This window comes from Helianthus annuus, chromosome 16 (genome assembly GCF_002127325.2).
Source record: "Helianthus annuus cultivar XRQ/B chromosome 16, HanXRQr2.0-SUNRISE, whole genome shotgun sequence".
Classification (NCBI taxonomy): Eukaryota; Viridiplantae; Streptophyta; class Magnoliopsida; order Asterales; family Asteraceae; genus Helianthus; species Helianthus annuus.
Window position 1 is genome coordinate 60,012,765 of NC_035448.2, and position 21,165 is coordinate 60,033,929.

The following is a 21,165-nucleotide window of genomic DNA, read 5'->3' on the forward strand; positions in this document are numbered from 1 at the left end:
GGGAAAAATCAATCAAAATGTGTACACCAATCAAAGGATTGTTAGTATATTGTCTATAATTTCAACATGTAAGGCAACTTGCAAAATGAATACAGTTGTGATATAAACAACAAATTGGACACTTAATTTTCAGTACTTCAAACTTTTTTTTCCTCATTTAGAGACATTACATGAACACATGTTCTTCATCAACATCAAACAAACAGGTCTTTAAAATCAGTCATTAACGTCAGATCTATATGCTACAACCAAAGTATAAATGCTTTGAAACATCATAAGTCTACATGAAACAATGACAACAAGTACAAATAAGAAAAATCAAAAGTACAAAGATTCACCACTACCACTGAATACAATTTAACCTAATGTTCATGAAGCAACAGGTATAAGCCTTCATATAGCCACAGCATGAGCCCTGCAAATCGGACAGTTTTCCTTCCTCCTCAACCACTCCTTGATACATTGCGGATGAAAACTATGTTTGCATTCTATTGTTCCCATCATATCTTCCGCTTGGTATTCATCATGACAAATTGCACAAATCTCTTCACATCCTTTCTCTTTACCCAATCTACTTACTTTCACCGCGTCTTCTATAAACTTCGACTTATCTTTATAATAAGACTCACAACGCAATATAAGGCTTGCCATATCCATTGCTGTTAGATCACTGTGTTCAAGAGTTTCGGTTCCATTAAATAATCTAGCACTCACTACAGACCCGTTGATAGCTGTGAATGCCATTCTCAATATTCTATAAGGAGTTCCATCATCGTACAACACCCTGTTACTAATGTCTTCAATATTGTAATTATGGACCGTTACCGATGAGTCCGGCTTCAACTCAAGTAATACATCCACGTGATCAGCAGTTGTTGCATTTACGATTACGAAAGTCCTTGATACTCGGTCTACGACAGCGTACGAACAAGACATGATTGTACGTACACGGGTTCAAATAGGGAGGCTGCTGGGGTGGTTCACGAACGCTTTGTTGGTGGCTGACAGTGGAAGTAGGGTAGAGACGTCGAATGAAGATCTGTGTGGGATTATGGTTTGGAGTATTATTTTGTTATAACTTACTTATAAGTAGAAGCGTATGGCGGTTCGTTATCTCAATGTTTTATAGTTTAATTGTTTTTTTCAATAATCTCTTCCTCACATACGGATATATCAAATTATATATAGATAAAGTTAGGGTTTTGGTACTCATGGTTTTGGTCTAAAAAAAGGATATTTTGACAAATCAACAAATAAATTTCACATTTTATAACCATTCTCGTCAGTGACATTAATTCTATTAATTATTTTTTCAGATAATTCTAGGGATCAATCTTTTTTATCCGATTTTATATAAAAAAATTATAAGCTTTATAAACAAACTTTTTCATTTGTTAAAAAAAAAACCCTATTAAATTGGTATAATCTGTTGTAAGTAAATTATTTTTTGTGTTAATCAAACAAATTTGTTTATTTACTTTATTACTTGTTAAAAATTTATATTACATTACAATATAAGTTTAATTTGAATTGCTCAAATATAGTTGATTTTTGTTATGGTGACAAACTGAAGCAATATCGTCTAAATAACAATGGTACCGGTACATGTTCTTTTTTATAGTTTTCTTGACATGACGTACAAAATTTGTGAAAAACAAAGTTGTATTTGCAATGAGTGTATTTTGCTACCATAGGTTATAAGCAAGTGCCGGTATGCTAACGGAGTCGTGACAAACCGAGTTCATTTTTATGGTTTGTGATTGATATAAACACATATCGATATCCTTTTGGGCATATCTCTTTCGATTTCTATACCAATTGCCGATATACTATAACGAACCGAACTAATGCAAAGCGCAAGAATCCACTAGTTTATATTAGTTTGTAGTTAGTTATTTATAAAACACATAAATATAAGAAATCGAATTATTAAATAATTTGACTTCTTAAATATTAAAGGGAATCAATATTAAATTATAAAAGCATTTTCATGATTGGTGTTGTTGGGTCTGAAAATGATGAAATTCAGCTCTGATTTGCTTGAATCTTCTTGTTTCTTGTGTCTTTAGTCCTTGCAATCAATCAACCGTTCTAATACCACTCGTAGGAACGTGTTTGGACCGATTCCGATGTTCTTGAATGTACAATTAGTTGCTAAGATCTCGTATCTTGTGCGGAATCCAGGTACGAGAGTGGAATGAACAAGAACAAGTAATTACAAGATGATTTCTATTGATTGTATAACAGTACAAAACCACGAAATCACTTGGACAGAGTTCCCCACTCAAGTCCATAAACATGTAAATGAACAAGACAACAAGACTCCTATATATAGCATGTCCAGGTCTGCACCAGACAACATCCACGGATGCACGCAGGTTCGTGCGGACCTACTAGCGCGAACCTGGAAACCCTAATTCTACGCTCAGCTCGTGCAGACCTGCTTGTGTTGATCCGTGCGAGCTTGACTCTTCAGTATGCGTGGATGTACATTATTCTATCAACCTAATCTTGTTCAAACTGATCAACTACGATTCAATACATTTGACGTTCAAGCACGTGATTGACGGAAGCGATAGACATAGTGCATTCACATTTAAGGGTGTTTGGTTGTCTGGGGTTTTATACTATTTTAAATGAACATGATAAACTCAACAATAGAGCTGAGAAGTGTGTCTTTATTTGGGTATTCAAATGAAAAAATAAAGGCTATAAAATGTTTAGTTTTGATAATAAAACAGAGTTGTTTTCAAGAGATGTAAAGTTTTTTGAATCAGTTATACCTTTTAAAGATAAACTGAATTTTGGTTCAATGAATGAAAAGAGTAATATTGATAAAACAAACTTAAACTTTTTTTGATATATATGATACGTACCCTAGAACATCAAACATTCACAACACCCGATGTTGAAATAAATGATCAAAACAATAAAGGGTCGAGGACACATGGGTCTTAGAGGTCAATATTAGGAAATACGGATACTATGGGTAGGGCTCAAGGTGAGCAGCTTAGTACGAGTGATACCAATATTGATTAGGCTGAGCATGTGATGACTCCCAGTGCTGAGGATCATACTTCTGAGGATATACAAACTGATCAGGTTGAGGTCCAACCCACACCTACGAGGTCTACTAGGAGTTCTACGTTACCTAGAAACTTGAGTGATTACATTGTTGAAGGGAAAGTTAAATGTGGAATAGAAAAGGTTGTTAACTATTCCAGTTTGTCTATTAAACATAAATGCTTTACATCTGCCTTAGATAGAAGCATTGAGCCTAGAAATTTCTATGAAGCTTCCCAAGATCCCAATTGGGTATCTGCTATGAATGAAGAGATTGAAGCTCTTCATAGAAATGATACCTGGGATCTGGTAGAGTTGCCTTCTGGTAGAAGTTTGGTAGGCTGTAAATGGGTGATTAAAATAAAATATAAGTCAACAGGTGAGATAGAACGGTTTACAGCTAGGCTTATTGCCAAAGGATTTAGTCATAAACAAGGTGTTGACTTTGATGAAACGTTTTCCCTTGTTGTGAAATTAGTTACTGTAAGATGTATTATATCTATTGCTGTTAATAATGACTGGAAATTATATTAGTTAGACATTAATAATGCATTTCTATATGGTAACTTAATGAAGATGTTTATATGTCTTTGCCTGATGGCTATTATTCTAAGGATGAAAAAAGAGTTTGTAAACTTAACAGATCCTTAAATGGGCTTAAACAAGCTCCTTGAATGTGGAATGAAAAGTTAGTTACATTGTTAATTGATATGGGGTTTAGTCAAAGTAAATGTGACTATTCATTGTTTTTTAAAATTCACAAAGATGTTACTGTTTATTTGCTGGTTTATGTTGACGATATGGTTATAACTAGCAATTCTGTTCGTGAAATTGAATATGTGAAACAAAAACTTTGGTCTGAGTTCTTAATAAAAGATCTAGGAGAGTTAAAGTATTTTCTTAGGATATAAGTTATAAAACAAAGTTATGGTGTGTGTTTATCCAAATGAAATATTGTCTACAGTTATTAACAGAGTATGCCATGAGTGGGAGCAAACCTGTTAGTAACCCTATTGAACAAAATCATGTTATAATGTCTTTGTGTAAAGAAAATAGTTATATAGTTGCTAATATTACTGGTTCTCAAAAACTAGTTGGCAAGTTGATTTATCTTGCACATACTAGGCCTGATATATCATACACAGTGCACTTTTTAAGTCAGTTTATGCATTTACCTACTAATGGTCATTTAAAGGTTGCTTTTTGGTTACTGAGGTATTTGAAACAAGCTCCTTGAAGAGGTGTTATTAAGCAAAGGGCCTAGTAATATTGTTAGTACATATGCTAATTCAGATTGGGCAAAATGTCTTGTGTCTAGGAAATCAGTGACTGGGTTCTTTGCTTTTTTGGGTAATTCATTAATATCCTCGAAGAGTAAGAAGCAGGCTTATCTAGATCTTCAGCGGAAGCTGAGTATAGATCTATGTGTGCAGCTGCGTGTTAAATCATGTCGCTTAAAATGTGTTATTTGAATTGGGAATTGTTATTAGGTTACCAGTTCAGCTATTTTGTGATAATTCTGCAGTTCTGTCTATTGTAGTAAATCATGTGTTTCATGACAGGATGAAACATTTTGAGATCGATTTACTTTTCTTAAGGGATCTAATCTCAAAAGGTGTAATAAAAACTTTGGGAATTGATTCAAAGGATCAACTTGCAGATGTGTTAACAAAAGGTCTTTTGATTGGGCAACAAAAGTAGTTGTGTTTAAAACTTTGTCTGCATAATCCTTTTAATTAACTTTTTTGATTATTAAACTAAGGGGGTGTTGAAAATAACTAATAATAATAGCTATTAAATTATTTATTCTTTTATTCAGTTTAATAATGTTTGGTTATTTGTTTTTGTTACATGTAATGAGTTTGGGCTGAAAGAGGGGCTAGTGGACTCCAGATGGAAGAATTTGGGCTAGTGGACTAGTGGACTCAAGACAACTACTACTTGAAGACCGAGTGGTTATGACCATCTAACAACCCGGGTATGGATCCTCTTTATAATAAAGCCTCATCTACCACCAGACTCAACTATTGTTCAGATATTTCTCATCTGCATCTCTCTAGTTTCTCTCTCCATCAAATACTTAGGGATTTCGTAGATCTTCTTTGATTCACCTTGAATCAGTAGTTTAGGATTTGAGATTCAATTTTAGTATTGAAGATTATTGTGTTAATAATCTCATTGTGTGAGGATAGAGGGTTAGTTGCAGTCTGTATTGTCTGTTCTTTGTTTACTGTAATCGTCGAAGGTCGTGTGATTGTTATACTCATTGTTCTTGAGATTTTCTGTGTGTCAATTGCATCTGTTATACCATTTTGACAAGCTTGAACCTAACTAATTTGATGAAAAGTCATACTCCTTTGTAGCTCTAATACTATATTAAATCTTGTGATTTAGGTTTAATGATTTTTAATTTTTAATTGGTTATCAAGTTTTAAAACTCTTGAATTTTATAAGTATTATTGTGAAGAACTTAAAGAGTTGAAAAAAATATGTGAAAAGTTTAGAATTATAAGTTATATAAGATCTATGCAAACCTTAAAGGAATTAGAAGTAAGTATTCTTGTGAAGAACTTAAAGAGTTGAAAGTAAGTATTCTGGTGATGCGCGGTGGTGGTAAGTGGTGGTGTTTAACTCTCTGCAAACCTTAAAAGATTTTAGAAGTGATTGGGACAAGTCTACACCAAGAAGAGCTTGCGCAGACATTTTTTAATGAAACACCTTCGGAAAAACCAATAGTCTGTGCGTGGTCTGCGCGGCGCAGACAGAAGAGCTTGCGTAGAGTTTTTCAGAAAAAATCAAACAACACCTTAATGAATTGAAAATAATATGTGATAAGTTTAGAATTTGAAGTTATATAATTACAAGAATAGAATGATTTATAGAGATGATGCTAAGTGATTCATCTTATAGTTCTTAGTATTCAACCAATGGATTTTATTCTTTAAGATATTTTCTCTAATTGGTATACATTATCATTAACATTTTTCAACTAATACGATGACGTGTCGATAACATCTTCTTGTCTTACTAAGCTTGGTCATGATCAATGATAGCTTCTTCATGGTCAATCTTGGGATAGCATCGCAAATGCTTTCTTTCTAAGGTAGGAAACATATTTAACATTTCTCTGGTTCTTCTATGATGTTTCTTCTAATGTAGAATGTGTTTAAAAATTAAGAGATTACTCATAAGATGACTTAGAAGTCTAAATTAGGGTGGAAGAGGTTGTTTAAAGAGTGAGAGTAAAAACTTTTTTACCTTTTTTTTGAAATTAACTCCCACAATGACACATTGACGGTAGAGTGGATATATGGTCCATGATTTTAGGTTTGTTGGGTGATGCAGATGTTGATCAGTTCTGTTTAAACATAATGGAAAACATGAATAACATACCTATTACAGCAGACAGACCAGCAGAGAATTCAGTCAGAGATGCAACCATTGAGTTTAACATACTTGTCAGGATGATCTGGTTCCTCCTTAGGGTGTAAAATTATGATGGTGATGAACCGAAACAAGGGAAGGATTCAGTTATGGAGAGGGAGCCGAAATTGATGTTATTGGGGTTGTGTGAATTGTGTAATTGTCTAACCTTTAAACTCTCTAATAATCTCCTTATATATACACCCAAGAGGAAAACTAATTAGTTAATAAGAGTAATATCGTCCATCAACAATTACCATCTAATTATTAATAGGTTATTAATATATTTTGATCTATATAATATAAATGAGTATAATGGCTACAAGATTAAATATTATAATAAGTATATATTTAATCTCACATTCTCCCACTTAGCCGAGTAAACATTTATCATGAGTATTAGATGACCCTGGCCAGGAGTTAACACTCAGTTTAGCCTTAAACCAAGAACTATAGCAGAGAAATACAGTCGTTGAATCATCATTCGACTCAGGACCCCCATTAGTCATACTATAGCCTCAAGTTAAAACCTAATAGTTACGATCAAAATACGTATAAGCCCTTTAGCGCCTGATTAGTATTTATATTTGTCTATATGTCATTACACCGGCAGAACATATGTTAGAGACATACAAAATCAAACCAAGGAAATTTCATTAATTAAAACATAAGCTATACAATATGCCATTAAATAAGGTCTTTAATAAGTCCCATATTCGATACATGTTCTTCGAAAACTTTAGGTGGGAGACCTTTAGTCATCGGATCCGCAAGCATATCTTTAGTACTAATATACTCAATACAAAGATTATTTTCCTCAACTCGTTCACGTATGAACAAATATTTTGTATCGAGATATAAACCAGCTCCAGTCGAACTGTTACTATTCGAGAAACTAACGGCAGCTGAGTTATCACAGAAAAGCTTCATTGGTCTAGAAATGGAATTAACGATTTTGAGTCCAATGATCAGATTTCTAAGCAACATTCCATGACAGGTTGCGTTGTAAACAGCAATATATTCTGCCATCATTGTGGAAGTTGTGGTTAACTGTTGTTTATGACTCTTCCATGAGATAGGTCCGCCTGCTAACATAAAGATGTAGCCCGAAGTGGATTTCTTGTCATCTTTGCATTTGGCAAAGTCAGAATCAGAATAACCTACCACTTCTAAGTGATCACTTCTTCTATAAGTCAGTTTATAGTCTTTCATCCCTTGCAGATATCTAAGGACCTTCTTAGCTGCTTTCCAGTGATCTAGGCCAAGATTAGTCTGATAACGGCCTAGCATTCCAGCAATATAAGCGATATCTGGGCGAGTACAGACTTGAGCATACATCAGGATCTCGACTACTGACGCATAAGGTATCTGGCTCATTTGCTCCTTTTCAACCTCTGTTGTCAGACACTGGAATGAACCGAAAACATCTCCCTTAACTACTGGAGCGACTAAGGGTTTGCACTGTTGCATGTCGTAACGCGTAAGGACACGATCTATGTAAGTCTTTTGAGACAATCCTAAGATCCCTTTGTGCCTATCTCGGTGAATTTCGATGCCAATGACGTAAGAAGCATCTCTGAGATCCTTCATGTCAAAGTTATGCGAGAGTAACCGCTTCGACTTATGCAACATGTCTAAACTATTACTTGCCAATAGAATATCATCTACGTAAAGGACAAGTATAGTAAAATTACTCCCACTCATCTTGAGGTAGGTGCATTGATCCACTTGATTCTTCATAAAACCTTGTCTCTTCATGACTTCATCAAACTTGAGGTACCATTGACGTGATGCTTGTTTTAACCCATAAATGGATTTCTTCAACTTACAGACTAGATGCTCCTGACCTTCAGGTTGTTTCATGTAAACATCTTCGTCTAAGTCTCCGTTATGGAAACTGGTTTTGACGTCCATCTGATGCAACTCCAAAGCAAAATGAGCTACTAGGGCCATAACGATCCTTAAGGAATCTTTACGAGAGATAGGTGAAAATGTCTCTTGATAATCAATTCCCTCTTTCTAAGTGTAGCCCTTTGCAACCAATCTCGCTTTATAGCGTTCAATATTCCCATTCGGATCTAGTTTTGTTTTGAACACCCTTTTATATCCTACAGGTTTGACACCGTTGGGTAATTCTACCAAATCCCAAACGTCATTTTTCTTCATGGACTCAGGCTCATCAATCATTGCTTTATTCCATTTAGAAGACTGATCACTGCTAATGGCTTCATTATAAGAGGTAAGATCATTGACCTTTCCAGCATCCATTTCAGTCAGGTAGGTAATATAATCATCCCAATTAGTAGGCCGTCTTTGCCTAGATGACCTCCTGAGTTGATTATCGGGTTCAGCGTTGTCTTGGTTTTGAGTGTTTGATGTGCCTTCGTTATGAGGTATAATGGGTTCTGATTGTGGAGATGGAATTTGTGCAGTAGCTTCAGGTGCAGTTGTTGCATTGGATACAAGAGGAGTAAATGGAGTAATGATAAGCGACGAGTCCCCCCCCCCCCGTCTTGTACTTCTTGCAATTCTTCGTGAGGGTTGGTACTGCTCCCACTGACCTTGAAATCCTCCAGGAACGCAACACGCTTGGTTTCAACAATACGCGTGACATAGGAAGGACAATAGAAACGATAACCCTTCGAATGATCAGGATACCCGATAAAGAAACAGGTAACTGTTTTAGGGTCAAGTTTCCTTAGGAAAGGATTATTGAGTTTTGCTTCAGCAATGCGGCCTCATACTTTCATATATTTAAGACTCGGTTTCCTTCCTGTCCAAAGTTCATAAGGAGTTTTAGGGACAGACTTATAAGGAACTCTATTGAGTATATGAACAGCTGCTTTTAACGCTTCAGTCCAGGGGAATAATGGTAAATTAGTGTTGGCTAACATACTGGGCACCATGTTCATAAGGGTATGATTTCTTCGTTCAGCAACACCGTTCTGCTGAGGTGTACCAGGCATGGTGTATTGGTTTACAATCCCCTGACCCTTACAAAACTCATACAATGGACCAGGAGCTTGACCCACATCAGTATGTCTTCCATAATATTCACCGCCTCTATCTGATGTCACAACTTTAATCTGACGATCTAATTGCTTTTCAACTTCAGTTTTATAATCTTTAAAAGTTGTAAGAGACTCAGATTTTTCCTTAATGAGATACAAGTACATGTAACGAGAATAATCATCAATGAAAGTGATAAATGAAGTATGTCCTGTTATGCCAGCAATTTGGTAGGGACCACTAATGTCAGTGTGAATGAGTTCTAATAAATTAGAGCTCCTAGTGGCACCTTTCTTATTCGCTAATGTCATTTTTCCTTTAAGACATTTGACACATGTTCCAAAATCAGTGAAATCGAGAGGAGGTAAGACTTCATCTTTTATGAGACGATTTAATCGTTCTCTTGAGATGTGGCCTAAACGTTGATGCCACAACATGGATGAAGTCTCTAAGTCTCGTTTCTTTTCCATCTTTGTGAGTGATTCATTAATATTATATGACAACAAAGATTTGGAAAAATTATCATCTAGTTCTAATCTATAGAGACCACCATCCAGAATGCAAGTACCATAAACAACGGAATCATAGAGAATAGAGAGTTTGCGAAGACCATGGGAAACGACAAAACCGTCCATGTCTAACTTTGGTCATGATACAAGGTTTTGAGTTACCTCAGGAACATATAAGGTATCATCAAGTTTAATACATAAACCAGTTTTCAAAAATAATTGTAATGTTCCTATGGCCTTCACTTCTAATTCCCGATCATCCCCAACTTTAAGTGTTCTTTGGTTTCTTCCCAGCTTCCGGATTGAAAGGAATCCCTGAGTAGAGTTGGTTACATGAACCATAGAACCAGAATCAAACCACCAAGAATTAGCAAGAACATTTAAATTAAAGGACTCAAGTATCATGAAAAAAATCGTTACCTTTTTTAGCCAGCCACTCCTTGAAGTCAGGGCATTCCTTTTGCTTATGTTCTGTTTTCTTACAGAACTTGTAGTAGGGTTTGCCTAAGGAGCTCTTAGAGCTGGAAGGTGTACTTGTATTAGGACTTGGCTTTTGGACTTTAGAAGCATCCTTTCTTTGATAGTTGTTCTTCCTCTTCTTAGAGTTGGAGGGGTGAAGTTAGCAACATCAGTAGTGTGATCCATCTTCATACACTCTTCCTCCTGTACGCACATAACGACCAGCTCACTCATAGTCCATTTGTCCTTCTGGGTGGTGTAATTGATCTTGAATGCTTCATAGGATGAAGGAAACGAAGTGATGATGAAGTGAACAAGAAAACCATCACTGATTTCCATATCTAGCCCCTTCAGCTTATTGACCATGTCATGCATCATCATGATGTGTTCGCGAATGCCACTCCTCCCATCATACTTAGTCGTCACCAGCTTGAGGATAAGAGTGCTAGCGTGTGCTTTTGATGTTCCTTTGAATTGTGCCTCCACATAAGCCAGGTAGGTTTTAGCATCCTTAGAATCAGGAATAGCTCCTCTAATTGCATTGTGTATGGATTGCTTCATGAACATGAGAGACATGCGGTTACACCTAGTCCATTTTTCATGAACTATCTGCTTAGCAGCAGTATTTTGAGGAGTAAGGTCTGCTGGCTTATTCTCTCTTAAAGCGTAATCGAAGTCTAATAATACAAGTGTAAGCATGAGGGCATCCTTCCATTCAGCAAAGTTATCACCAGTCAAAGGTGGAATCCCGCAATTGGGTGCTGATAGTGGAAATAAGATGAGCAAGTTATGATACTAAAAAAGAAGTCCTAATGTGATCTAAGGGCATGTTATACTAAGGCAGGCATAAATAATGACCATTTTAATTATGAAGCTGTGATATTGTCTATTACTAACATCAAAATAATAGACTTAGTTAAAGTTCTACTTAAACGAAGACAAATCAGCTTTGGCCAGAAGTGTAATCATTTAAGTATGTGTGCAAAGTAATCGTGACAAATCAGCTTTGGCCAGAAATGAGACAATCATTTTAGTTATGCACTTGTCAAGTATGCTAGATATAAATGAATTAAATCAGCTTTGGCCAGAAATTAAGACATTTCACGTTTCTAATGCATACTCAACATAGCCTTTTATAATACTTGAACAATAAATAGATGTATTAAATTAGCTTTGGCCAGAAATGATACATCAGAAGCTCATTCAAGTTAAGCTATTTTGGTTTTGTAAAAAATTATCTGATTCTGATTAGTAAATTAAGTTTTTACAAAACCAAGTATTTAATTGCAAACCACATGTTAGCGCGGTCTCGAGTCAGGTCTCGACTGAGTTATGAGATATCGAGTCAGTTATGAGGTCTCGAGTTACAACCTTGGTCTCGAGTTGTAGCCTTATGGTCTCGAGTCGCAACCTTATGGTCTCTAGTTGTAGCCTTATGGTCTCGAGGCGCAACCTCATGGCCTCGTGTTGTATAGATTTAAAACCCTTAATCGAAACCTCAGTGGTCTCGAGTTGAAACTTTATGGTCTCGAGTCGATACCTTTGTCTCGAGTTGTAAAGATTTGAGGACCCTTATGATTTCGAGTCGAGACCTTGTGGTCTCGAGTCGAGAACTGATGGTCTCGAGTTGCAATCTGATGGTCTCGAGTCCATTGTTAACAGCTGTTATTGTGATAATAACTAAAAACTCGAAATTTTAGGGATTGTGGGATAATGTTTCCTGTTTTATTGTTGATCTAAACTTATCAAAGATTTCGAAATTATAATATGTTTATCTAACAGTTTTCGAAGTTTTAAAACATAAAATTCAGATCAAAAACAGTAAAAACACCACTAATCCAAATCATATTCCAAAACTTAAGGAATTTTCGAGTTTTTTCTTAGAACATGTAATGAACCCTAAAAATAAAACATAATTCTGGAAACCCGAAACCTGAATTTTAATGGTTTTGTAATGGATTTCGTAAAAACAAGTTTTACCCTTTATGATTTCGAGTCAATTATTTAAAAATTCTTTTCCGAACAGTGATTTGGGACATTATAAAAGGGACTCGAAACCGGCTGTTTTTAAGATTTACAAAATTATGTTTTCCAGATTTCATTCCCAGAATAATGGATACGGAAACAGAACTGATTTATCAACATATGCTCTGATACGACATGTTGATCAGTTCTGTTTAAACATAATGGAAAACATGAATAACATACCTGTTACAGCAGACATGCCAGTAGAGAATCCAGTCAGAGATGCAGCCATTAAGTTTGACATACTTGTCAGGATGATCTGGTTCCTCCTTAGGGTGTAAAATTATGATGGTGATGAACCGAAACAAGGGAAGGATTCGGTTATGGAGAGAGAGCCGAAATTTATGTTATTGGGGTTGTGTGAATTGTGTAATTGTCTAACCTTTAAACTCTCTAATAATCTCCTTATATATACACCCAAGAGGAAATCTAATTAGTTAATAAGGGTAATATGGTCCATCAATAATTACCAACTAATTATTAATATGTTATTAATATATTTTGATCTATATAATATAAATGATTATAATGATGACAAGATTAAATATTATAATAATTATATTTTTAATCTCACAGCAGAATTAACGGGTCCTTACAATAATTTAGCTTTTTACAAATATTGAAGAAAATGATTGTTTTGCTTTCTTTTCTTACATTCTATAGCTTCTTAGAGCACCTACAACGGTTGGTCTGCTCAACAAACCACCCGAAATGGACAGGGGCTTGTTGAGAGGTGGTGACTAGACAGTTCGGTGGTGTGCAAGTCCGCTTAAGCGGACTGGTTTGGTTGTGGATGAGAGGGTACCACGACACTATTTTTCAAACGATATCAATTTTATAAAAAAAAGACAAAGGTTGAAGATGATAAAACTGATTTGTAGGTTTTAGGTTGAAGATGAAGGCCTATGTTGAAGATGAAGTGTTTTTTTTTTTCGACTTAGGTCCTTAGAAATCAGGTAAAATTTAACTTAAGTTCTAAAGTTATACAATTATTACTATTTTTTTTATTTTGTTAAGACCATGGGGTGTGGGGATCGTCCCCCCCCCCTTCGCTCGTCCCACCCCCCCCCCCCCCGGGCTTATCACGTCGCAAACGGCATAATGAAGACGGAAGAGACGAACTGTTTGGTTGGCTGATTGTATATTAGTGGGCCCCTCAAGTATGTTCTCTCTCTCTCTCTCTCTCTCTCTCTCTCTCTCTCTCTCCTTTATTATATATTGGCTTTTAATTAACTTGGGTAGTCCTCCACAAGGGCGGATTTAGCATGGATCCATGGGTTCTCAGGAACCCATTTGATTCGAAGAAAATAGAAAAAATTAGTGTAAACCTTGTATGATTTAGGAAAAAATAATGAATATTAGTGAAAAACTACCAAAAGGAACCCAATGGAATCCAACCCTGGATCCGCCACTAGTCCTGCACACCCTTGGGTAGTCCCCAAGGTGATGATTCTCCACCCCATATGACATGGCGCCTACGTGACGGATAGTTCCCAAAGAGACCACCCAAACCACACCCCATAGTCTTATAACTAAAACACCAAATGTTATTTATAGATTCTTTTATTTGGATATCTTTTTTCTTTTACAATCCTATTTTTTTTTAATATAATCTATTATTTCACTAAAAATTGTTATAGTTAAAATAAATAATATTATTTATTCATTTAGTAAATCGATGTTTATTTTATTTTACCATCCTATTTTTAATTTATTTTGTTTTACACAATTTAAATATAAACGAAACATAAAAAAATATCATAAAATAATTACATTAGATATAGTTTAAATAAAATGAAAAATAGATGATGAAGTCTAGGCTTGGAATAGATTATTGTTAGAGGAAAAAGTGGAAGTTGAAGTTGTAGTGATTTGGAAGGATGTAGTATAATGTATAGGCACTCTATTGGGTTGATCACGTTTGTTGTTGTGGGTGCTATTAGGAAAAATCAATCAAAATGTACACACCAATCAAAGGATTGTAAGTATAATAGTATATTGTCTATAATTTCAACATGTGAGGCAACTTGCAAAATGAATACAGTTGTGATATAAACAACATATAGGACACCTAATTTTCAATATTTCAAACTTTTTTTCTCATTTAGAGGCATTACATGAACACATGTTCTTCATCAACATCAAACAAACAGGCCTTTAAAATCAGTCATTAACGTCAGATCTATATGCTACAACCAAAGTATAAATGCTTTGAAACATCACAAGTCTCCATGAAACAATGACAACAAATACAAATAAGAAAAATCATAAGTACAAAGATTCACCACTGAGTACAAATTAACCTAATGTTCATGAAGCAACAGGTATAAGCCTTCATATAGCCACAGCATGAGCCCTGCAAATCGGACAGTTTTCCTTCCACCTCAACCACTCCTTGATACATTGCGGATGAAAACTATGTTTGCATTCTATCGTTCCGATCATGTCTTCCGCTTGGTATTCATCATGACAAATCGCACAAATCTCTTCCTCACATCCTTTCTCTTTACGCAATCTACTTACTTTCACTGCATCTTCTATAAACTTTGACTTATCTTTATAATAAGATTCACAACGCAATATAAGGCTTGCCATATCCATTGCTATTAGATCACTGTGTTCAAGAGTTTCGGTTCCATTAAATATTGTAGCACTCACTACAGACCCGTTGATAGCTGTGAATGCCATTCTCAATATTCTATAAGGAGTTCCATCATCGTACAACACCCTGTTAATAATGTCTTCAATATTGTAATTATGGACCGTTACTGATAAGTCCGGGTTCAAGTCAAGTAATACATCCACGCGATCATCAGTTGTTGCATTTACGATTACGAAAGTCCTTGATACTCGGTCTATGACAGCGTACGAACAAGACATGATTGTGCGTACACGGGTTCAAATAGGGAGGCTGGGGTGGTTCACGAACGCTTTGTTGGTGGCTGACAGTGGTAGTCGGGTAGAGGCGTCGAATGAAGATCTGTGTGGGATTATGGTTTGGAGTATTATTTTGTTACAACTACTTATAAGTAGAAGCGTATGGCGGTTCGTTATCTCACATACGGATATATCAAATTATAGATAGAGTAAGTTAGGGTTTTGGCACTCATGGTTTTGGTCTAAAAAAAGGATATTTTGACAAATCAACAAATAAATTTCACATTTTATAACCATTCTATTCAGTGACATTAATTCTATTAATTATTTTTTCAGATAATTCTAGGGATCAGTCTTTTTCATCCGATTTTATATAAAAGAATTATAAGCTTTATAAGCTTTTTTATCCGATTTTATATAAAAGAATTGTAAGCTTTATAAACGAACTTCTTCATTTGTTAAAAAAAACCTATTAAATTGGTATAATCTGTTGTCACTAAATTACTTTTTGTGTTAATCAAACAAATTTGTTTATTTACTTTATTACTTGTTAAAAATTTATATTACAATATAATATGAGTGTGCCTATTGGCACACCAAACCCTAGCAAAATTAGGGTTTATCTACGCTGCGTATTGGTCAATACGTAGCGTATAGGGTTAACCTTATACGCTGCGTATTGACCAATACGCAGCGTAGATAGACCATAGATCTCAGTGCCTGATAACCAATCATTGCACAGAAAACAAGGTTCTTATACGCTGCGTATTGGTCAATACGCAGCGTATATAAAACTGATGCAAATTTGGGGTCATTTTGGTAGGTTTGAAGTGTCAAATTTTTGCCAGGTTTGTATACGCTGCGTATTGCTGGCAAAAATTTGTAACTTCAAACTTACCAAAATGACCCCAAATTTGCAGCCGTTTTATATACGCTGCGTAGCGGGTAACTTCAAACTTACCAAAATGACGAACCGTAAGTCGCGTAAGTCCCTAACGAGCGTCGAAATAAGTTCGTCGTTAAAATATAAAACGACGAACTTAGTTTCGACGCTCGTTAGGGACCTACGCGCCTTGCGGTTCGACTTCGACTAAATAATAAAAAAAATATTTTAACGACGAACTTAGTTTCGACGCTCGTTAGGCCCGTACGCGCCTTACGGACGACGTCGACTAAATAATATTTTTTTATTATTTAGTCGACGTCGTCCGTAATGCGCGTACGGGCCTAACAAGCGTCGAAACTAAGTTCGTCGTTAAAATATATATTTTTTTTATTATTTAGTCGAAGTCGAACCGTAAGGCGCGTAGGTCCCTAACGAGCGTCGAAACTAAGATCGAAATTTTATACTTTAACGACGATCTCCGTTTCGACGCTCGTTAGAGACCTAGGCGCCTTACGGTTCGACTTCGACTAAATAATAAAAAAAATATATATTTTAACGACGAACTTAGTTTCGACGCTCGTTAGGCCCGACGCGTCTGTCTTTGTCTGCTTTAGGATTGATTAACTCTTAGTAGTGTTGTAACCGTGGTCTATGCATTTCTTCCCACCGTTCCGCAGCTATTGATCGATGTGTCAACCACAAGGGGGTCACTAAAGGCATGGGGTAGTCTCCTTCCAACTTAGCATGTATGAAGTGTCCCCTGTCAACATGTACGAGCGTTATCGCTTGAGGTCGTGGATCTAGTGGGGTATCCGTTAATGGGAAGATGGTAGTGCTCCATTCGATGCTTAGCACGTGGAGGACAATATTATACCTTTGCGCTACGAGAAGCCCTACCTGGGGCATTTCCATCCAGTGACTTGGACCGCACGCTTTCAATGAATGCCATTCGATGCTCTTACGTATTCGTTCAAAGTCTCCTTTGTTATATGTTTCGAATATATGCTTCCAACGCGCCTTGTTATGGTCAATCTCCAGTAGTAAATCTCTTCGAATATTGGACCATGCGTGTTCCACCCGACAGCCACAGACCTGTACCCACAATGACCGTCTGGGGTCACATCTTGTATACGCGATATGTAAGAGTGAAACTCTGAGGGAATTTGATCCTTAAACCTCTGAATACTTAACAAGTGCTCGTCCCCCTTCATTAATGGAAAACCCTTATCATCTCGCGTCTCCTTGTTTTTATAACTCGTTGAACTGTTTCGTTGCATTTTAGGTTTTTCAGACTTTATAACCGAACCAGTTCCACGAGAGCCCTCTGACGGTATGTATGAGCTGTGTCGGGGTAAATCGTACCTATGTTTGGGGGAAGCGGTATATACGTTGCTGTCCTCGCCATAGGAGCTGTGTCTCGCAGCTTCGTCTAACCTCGCAGCTTCATCTAGCCTTTCTTGTACTTTCTTTGATGTAGGCCGACCGCGAGTATTTTGCTGGATGATCGGTGGTTTCTTGGTTGACGATTTCGGGTTGAAGACCGCTTTTATCTTTGAAAGCAAACTCTTTTGCTAAACGGGGGACTGCGCCTCTAAATGTTGCCGCACATTATTTAGCTCTGCTACAACATCGACCTCCTCGTCTACCAGTTTACACGGGAGCAAGTCAAGCTTACGCCAGAATACATCTATGTCGTCGAGTTGTATTATACGCCTTGCACAGTTAAGTTAATACGGTGTGAGAAACAGCTAAATCGTACAAAATAACAAAAGGTTTGTAGTTTTAATATTTTTTACCTGTACATTTGTAGTTTTCCAGCCTACAAGCACACGACAATCCATTGCTAAGCCACATATGGCAACCACATGATGCGTTAAGTTTCCGCAAGACCTCCATCTTCCTCAGTAGCTCTTTTGCCAGCAAATCAAGTGCTTCATGGGAAACCTTTCCACGTAGGTTGTCCAACATTCGGTGTCTGTGGTGGTTCATCGTTTTTTCGATGCTCTCAGTGAAACTTTTTTGTATTTCATCGTACTGAGTTTCAACTATATCAATGATGCATCTTGCTATTCGCTCCAATGAACTCCCGCGCGTAATGTATCTTTTTAAATTTGCGTGCTGGCTCTCAACTCTGTTGGTGGTGGGCTGACCAAAGTTGCGACACTTATCGGTCCACGCATAAACGAACATTTCTTTATAGTCTTTGAGCCAGTTTTCGTAGACGTAATAATAGACACCTGCAAAAATAAAATAATGAAATGTAAAAGCATGTGTAAAATATAATAGATTGGGTGAGTCGTTTGTTGAAGGAACACTTACTTTCTCGGTTGGCAACCACGAGTCGGTTATACATTTTCTCCAAGTTGTACTTGTACATGGGCTCTGATGAAGATTCGCACAATCTCCGCCAGTACGACATAAATTTCCCCCAATCTTCTTTATCGAACCCTTTCTTGCATTGTCTAGCTATATTTTGTTGGATGTGAAAGTGGCATAGAAGCCTGGTTGCGTTCGGGAATACTTTAGAACACGCGTTAATTAGGGCAAGCTCCCTACCCGTGACTATCACACGCGGCATCATACATTCATGCAATATTGACATGATCCGCTCAAGCACCCACACGTAGTTACCCCTTCGTTCTTTACAAATAACGGCATGTGCGATACAAAAAGATTTCCCAGTCGACGTCATACCCACAACCTGGACAAATGGCATGTTGTAGAGGTTTGTTTTGTAGGTCGCGTCGATCAACATCACGTGCGGGAATGCACGCCACATAGTGATTGAATAAGGATGAACAAAGAAAATCTCTGTTACGACATCTGTTTTGGGATCCTGTCGGGTGTCGTAAATGAATCGGCGGTCATGCAGCAGGCTTTCCAGTGCCTGAATAGGATTCTTTCTGTCCATTATTGTCGCTCTAATTTTTTGTACCGCATTTTGCACGTCGTTCTGAACGTGCAGGCTGTCGGGGAACTGCTTTCTTAGGGTTTGAAATATGATACGTGGCTCCATGTTTTGAGCAATTAGCTGCTCCACTAGCTTGTATTCGGCTTTAGTAAATCTTCGCACAAAACCGTGGCCCAACAGACTCGTCGTAGGTTCGTGGTTATGGTTCGCACATTCCACTTTTAACTCCCACCTGTCATTCGTCACGTCCCGTATGGCGAGTAATGAAAATGGGCAACCGATTTTTTTGCTACCAGCTTTCCTAACTGTTGCTTTACTACGGTGCTCACCACTACGGTCGCACACAAGCCATACCATCCCAGTAGTACCGCCAATATTTTTTGATCGGCGGGTAACAATTACGTAACCATACTCCTTTCCCGTTTCTTGTACCCAATTCTTCAAATCAGTTAGAGACATGAAACGCTAAAAAAAGTTACGTTAATAATAATAATAACTCTAATAATAATAATAATAATAATAATAATAATAATAATAATAATAATAATAATAATAATAAGTTACGTTAATAATAATAAAAACTCTAATAATAATAATAATAATAATAACTCTAATAATAATAATAATAATAATAATAACAACTCTAATAATAATAATAATAATAATAATAATAATAATAATAATAATAATAATAATAACTCTAATAATAATAATAATAATAATAATAATAATAATAACTCATACTTCAGGGACTAATATGGTCATTATTGAAACTATTTTAACTGAATGGTTTAACCAGGTTAACTTTCATATAAAGATTTCTTCTTTAAACACTAACTCCGTTAGCATACTTAATTGAACAATAATAATAGTAATTATTTTAATGTGATACCTCATTTATTTGAAACGGATTGCCCGGGGTAGATGGTTCATAAAGTGATGTGTTACGGGGCTCATAACCATATCCCCCATGTTCTTCGTATCCACTGTAGCCTCCGTATCCACTGTATCCACCTTCACCCCCAGATCTATCGTATCCACTGCATCCACCTTCACCCCCGTATCCACTGTAACCACCTTCACCCCATATCTATCGTATCCAATGTATCCACCTTCACCCCCGTATCCACTACAACCACCATCACCCCCGTATCCACCTTCACCGTCGTATCCACTGTAACTTCCGTATCCACCTTCATCCCCGTATACCCCGTAACCCGGATACGATTGCTGCGTCAGGTAATATGGTACATCAACAAGTGCATTCTCAGCACCGTATCCACTTTGCTGCACGTACGGAGATTCATACCCGTATCCGTAATCTTGATACACTTGATGTGCCGGGTAATTTGGTTCATCAACACGTGGAGTGGGAGTCTTGTTCAAGTCTGGCAACTGTGGTTTTTGATCAACAGGGACTTCAGACACAACCTCCTCCTCCTCATTGGCAGCATTTGCTCCCCATGTGTCGTTAGAATAGCGATTACCAAAATAATTATCGTTCCAAAATGATGACATTTTAACAAGATTGAACAAAAAACAGAACAAATGATTTTGGTTTGGGGTGTAAATTCTCTACTGAAGAAGACTATGAAACACAGAAGAATAGAAGAAGTGTTGCTTGTGCGAATGATGAAAAGAAAGCAGAGCTAAATAGACTTTTAAATTTACTCAAATAGGCAGCGTATTGATCTCTACTCCCCGTATTGCTTTATTCACGTGCCTGGACAACATCGTATCATTGTCAAATTAGTCTGACATACGCTGCGTAGAGACCTCTACGCAGCGTATAGGGTTAGCAGTATACGCAGCGTATAGGTCTCTATGCAGCGTATGTCAGACTGATTTGACATGGTACTAGGTTTGACTGTCTGGTTGTGTACCTACCCCTTACATATGCTGCGTAGAGGTCAATACGCAGCGTATTGAGGTAACCCAATACGCTGCGTATTGGTCAATACGCAGCGTATGTAAACCCTAAGTGTGCAGATAGGCAAACTCGG

At 36.8% G+C, this 21,165-nt stretch overlaps 3 protein-coding genes across 3 annotated transcripts; all 3 read right to left on the reverse strand.

Moving 5' to 3' along the window:
* Positions 1 to 393: 393 nt before the first annotated feature.
* LOC110942687 (RING-H2 finger protein ATL67-like) lies at positions 394 to 936 on the reverse strand. Its single transcript, XM_022184459.1, has one exon. The coding sequence runs from the start codon at positions 934 to 936 to the stop codon at positions 394 to 396; it is 543 nt and encodes a 180-aa protein (XP_022040151.1).
* Positions 937 to 14,822: 13,886 nt separating this feature from the next.
* On the reverse strand, positions 14,823 to 15,368 carry LOC110942686 (RING-H2 finger protein ATL66-like). Its single transcript, XM_022184458.1, has one exon. It carries the CDS (start codon positions 15,366 to 15,368, stop codon positions 14,823 to 14,825), a length of 546 nt encoding a protein of 181 aa, XP_022040150.1.
* Positions 15,369 to 17,186: 1,818 nt separating this feature from the next.
* Positions 17,187 to 20,680, reverse strand: LOC110942685 (PKS-NRPS hybrid synthetase CHGG_01239-like). Its single transcript, XM_035985428.1, has 6 exons — positions 20,594 to 20,680; positions 20,275 to 20,449; positions 20,111 to 20,229; positions 18,571 to 19,600; positions 18,048 to 18,488; positions 17,187 to 17,794 (listed from the first exon to the last, which is right to left on the reverse strand). Exons 1-6 carry the CDS (start codon positions 20,678 to 20,680, stop codon positions 17,187 to 17,189), a joined length of 2,460 nt encoding a protein of 819 aa, XP_035841321.1.
* Between the last annotated feature and the right edge of the window lie 485 nt (positions 20,681 to 21,165).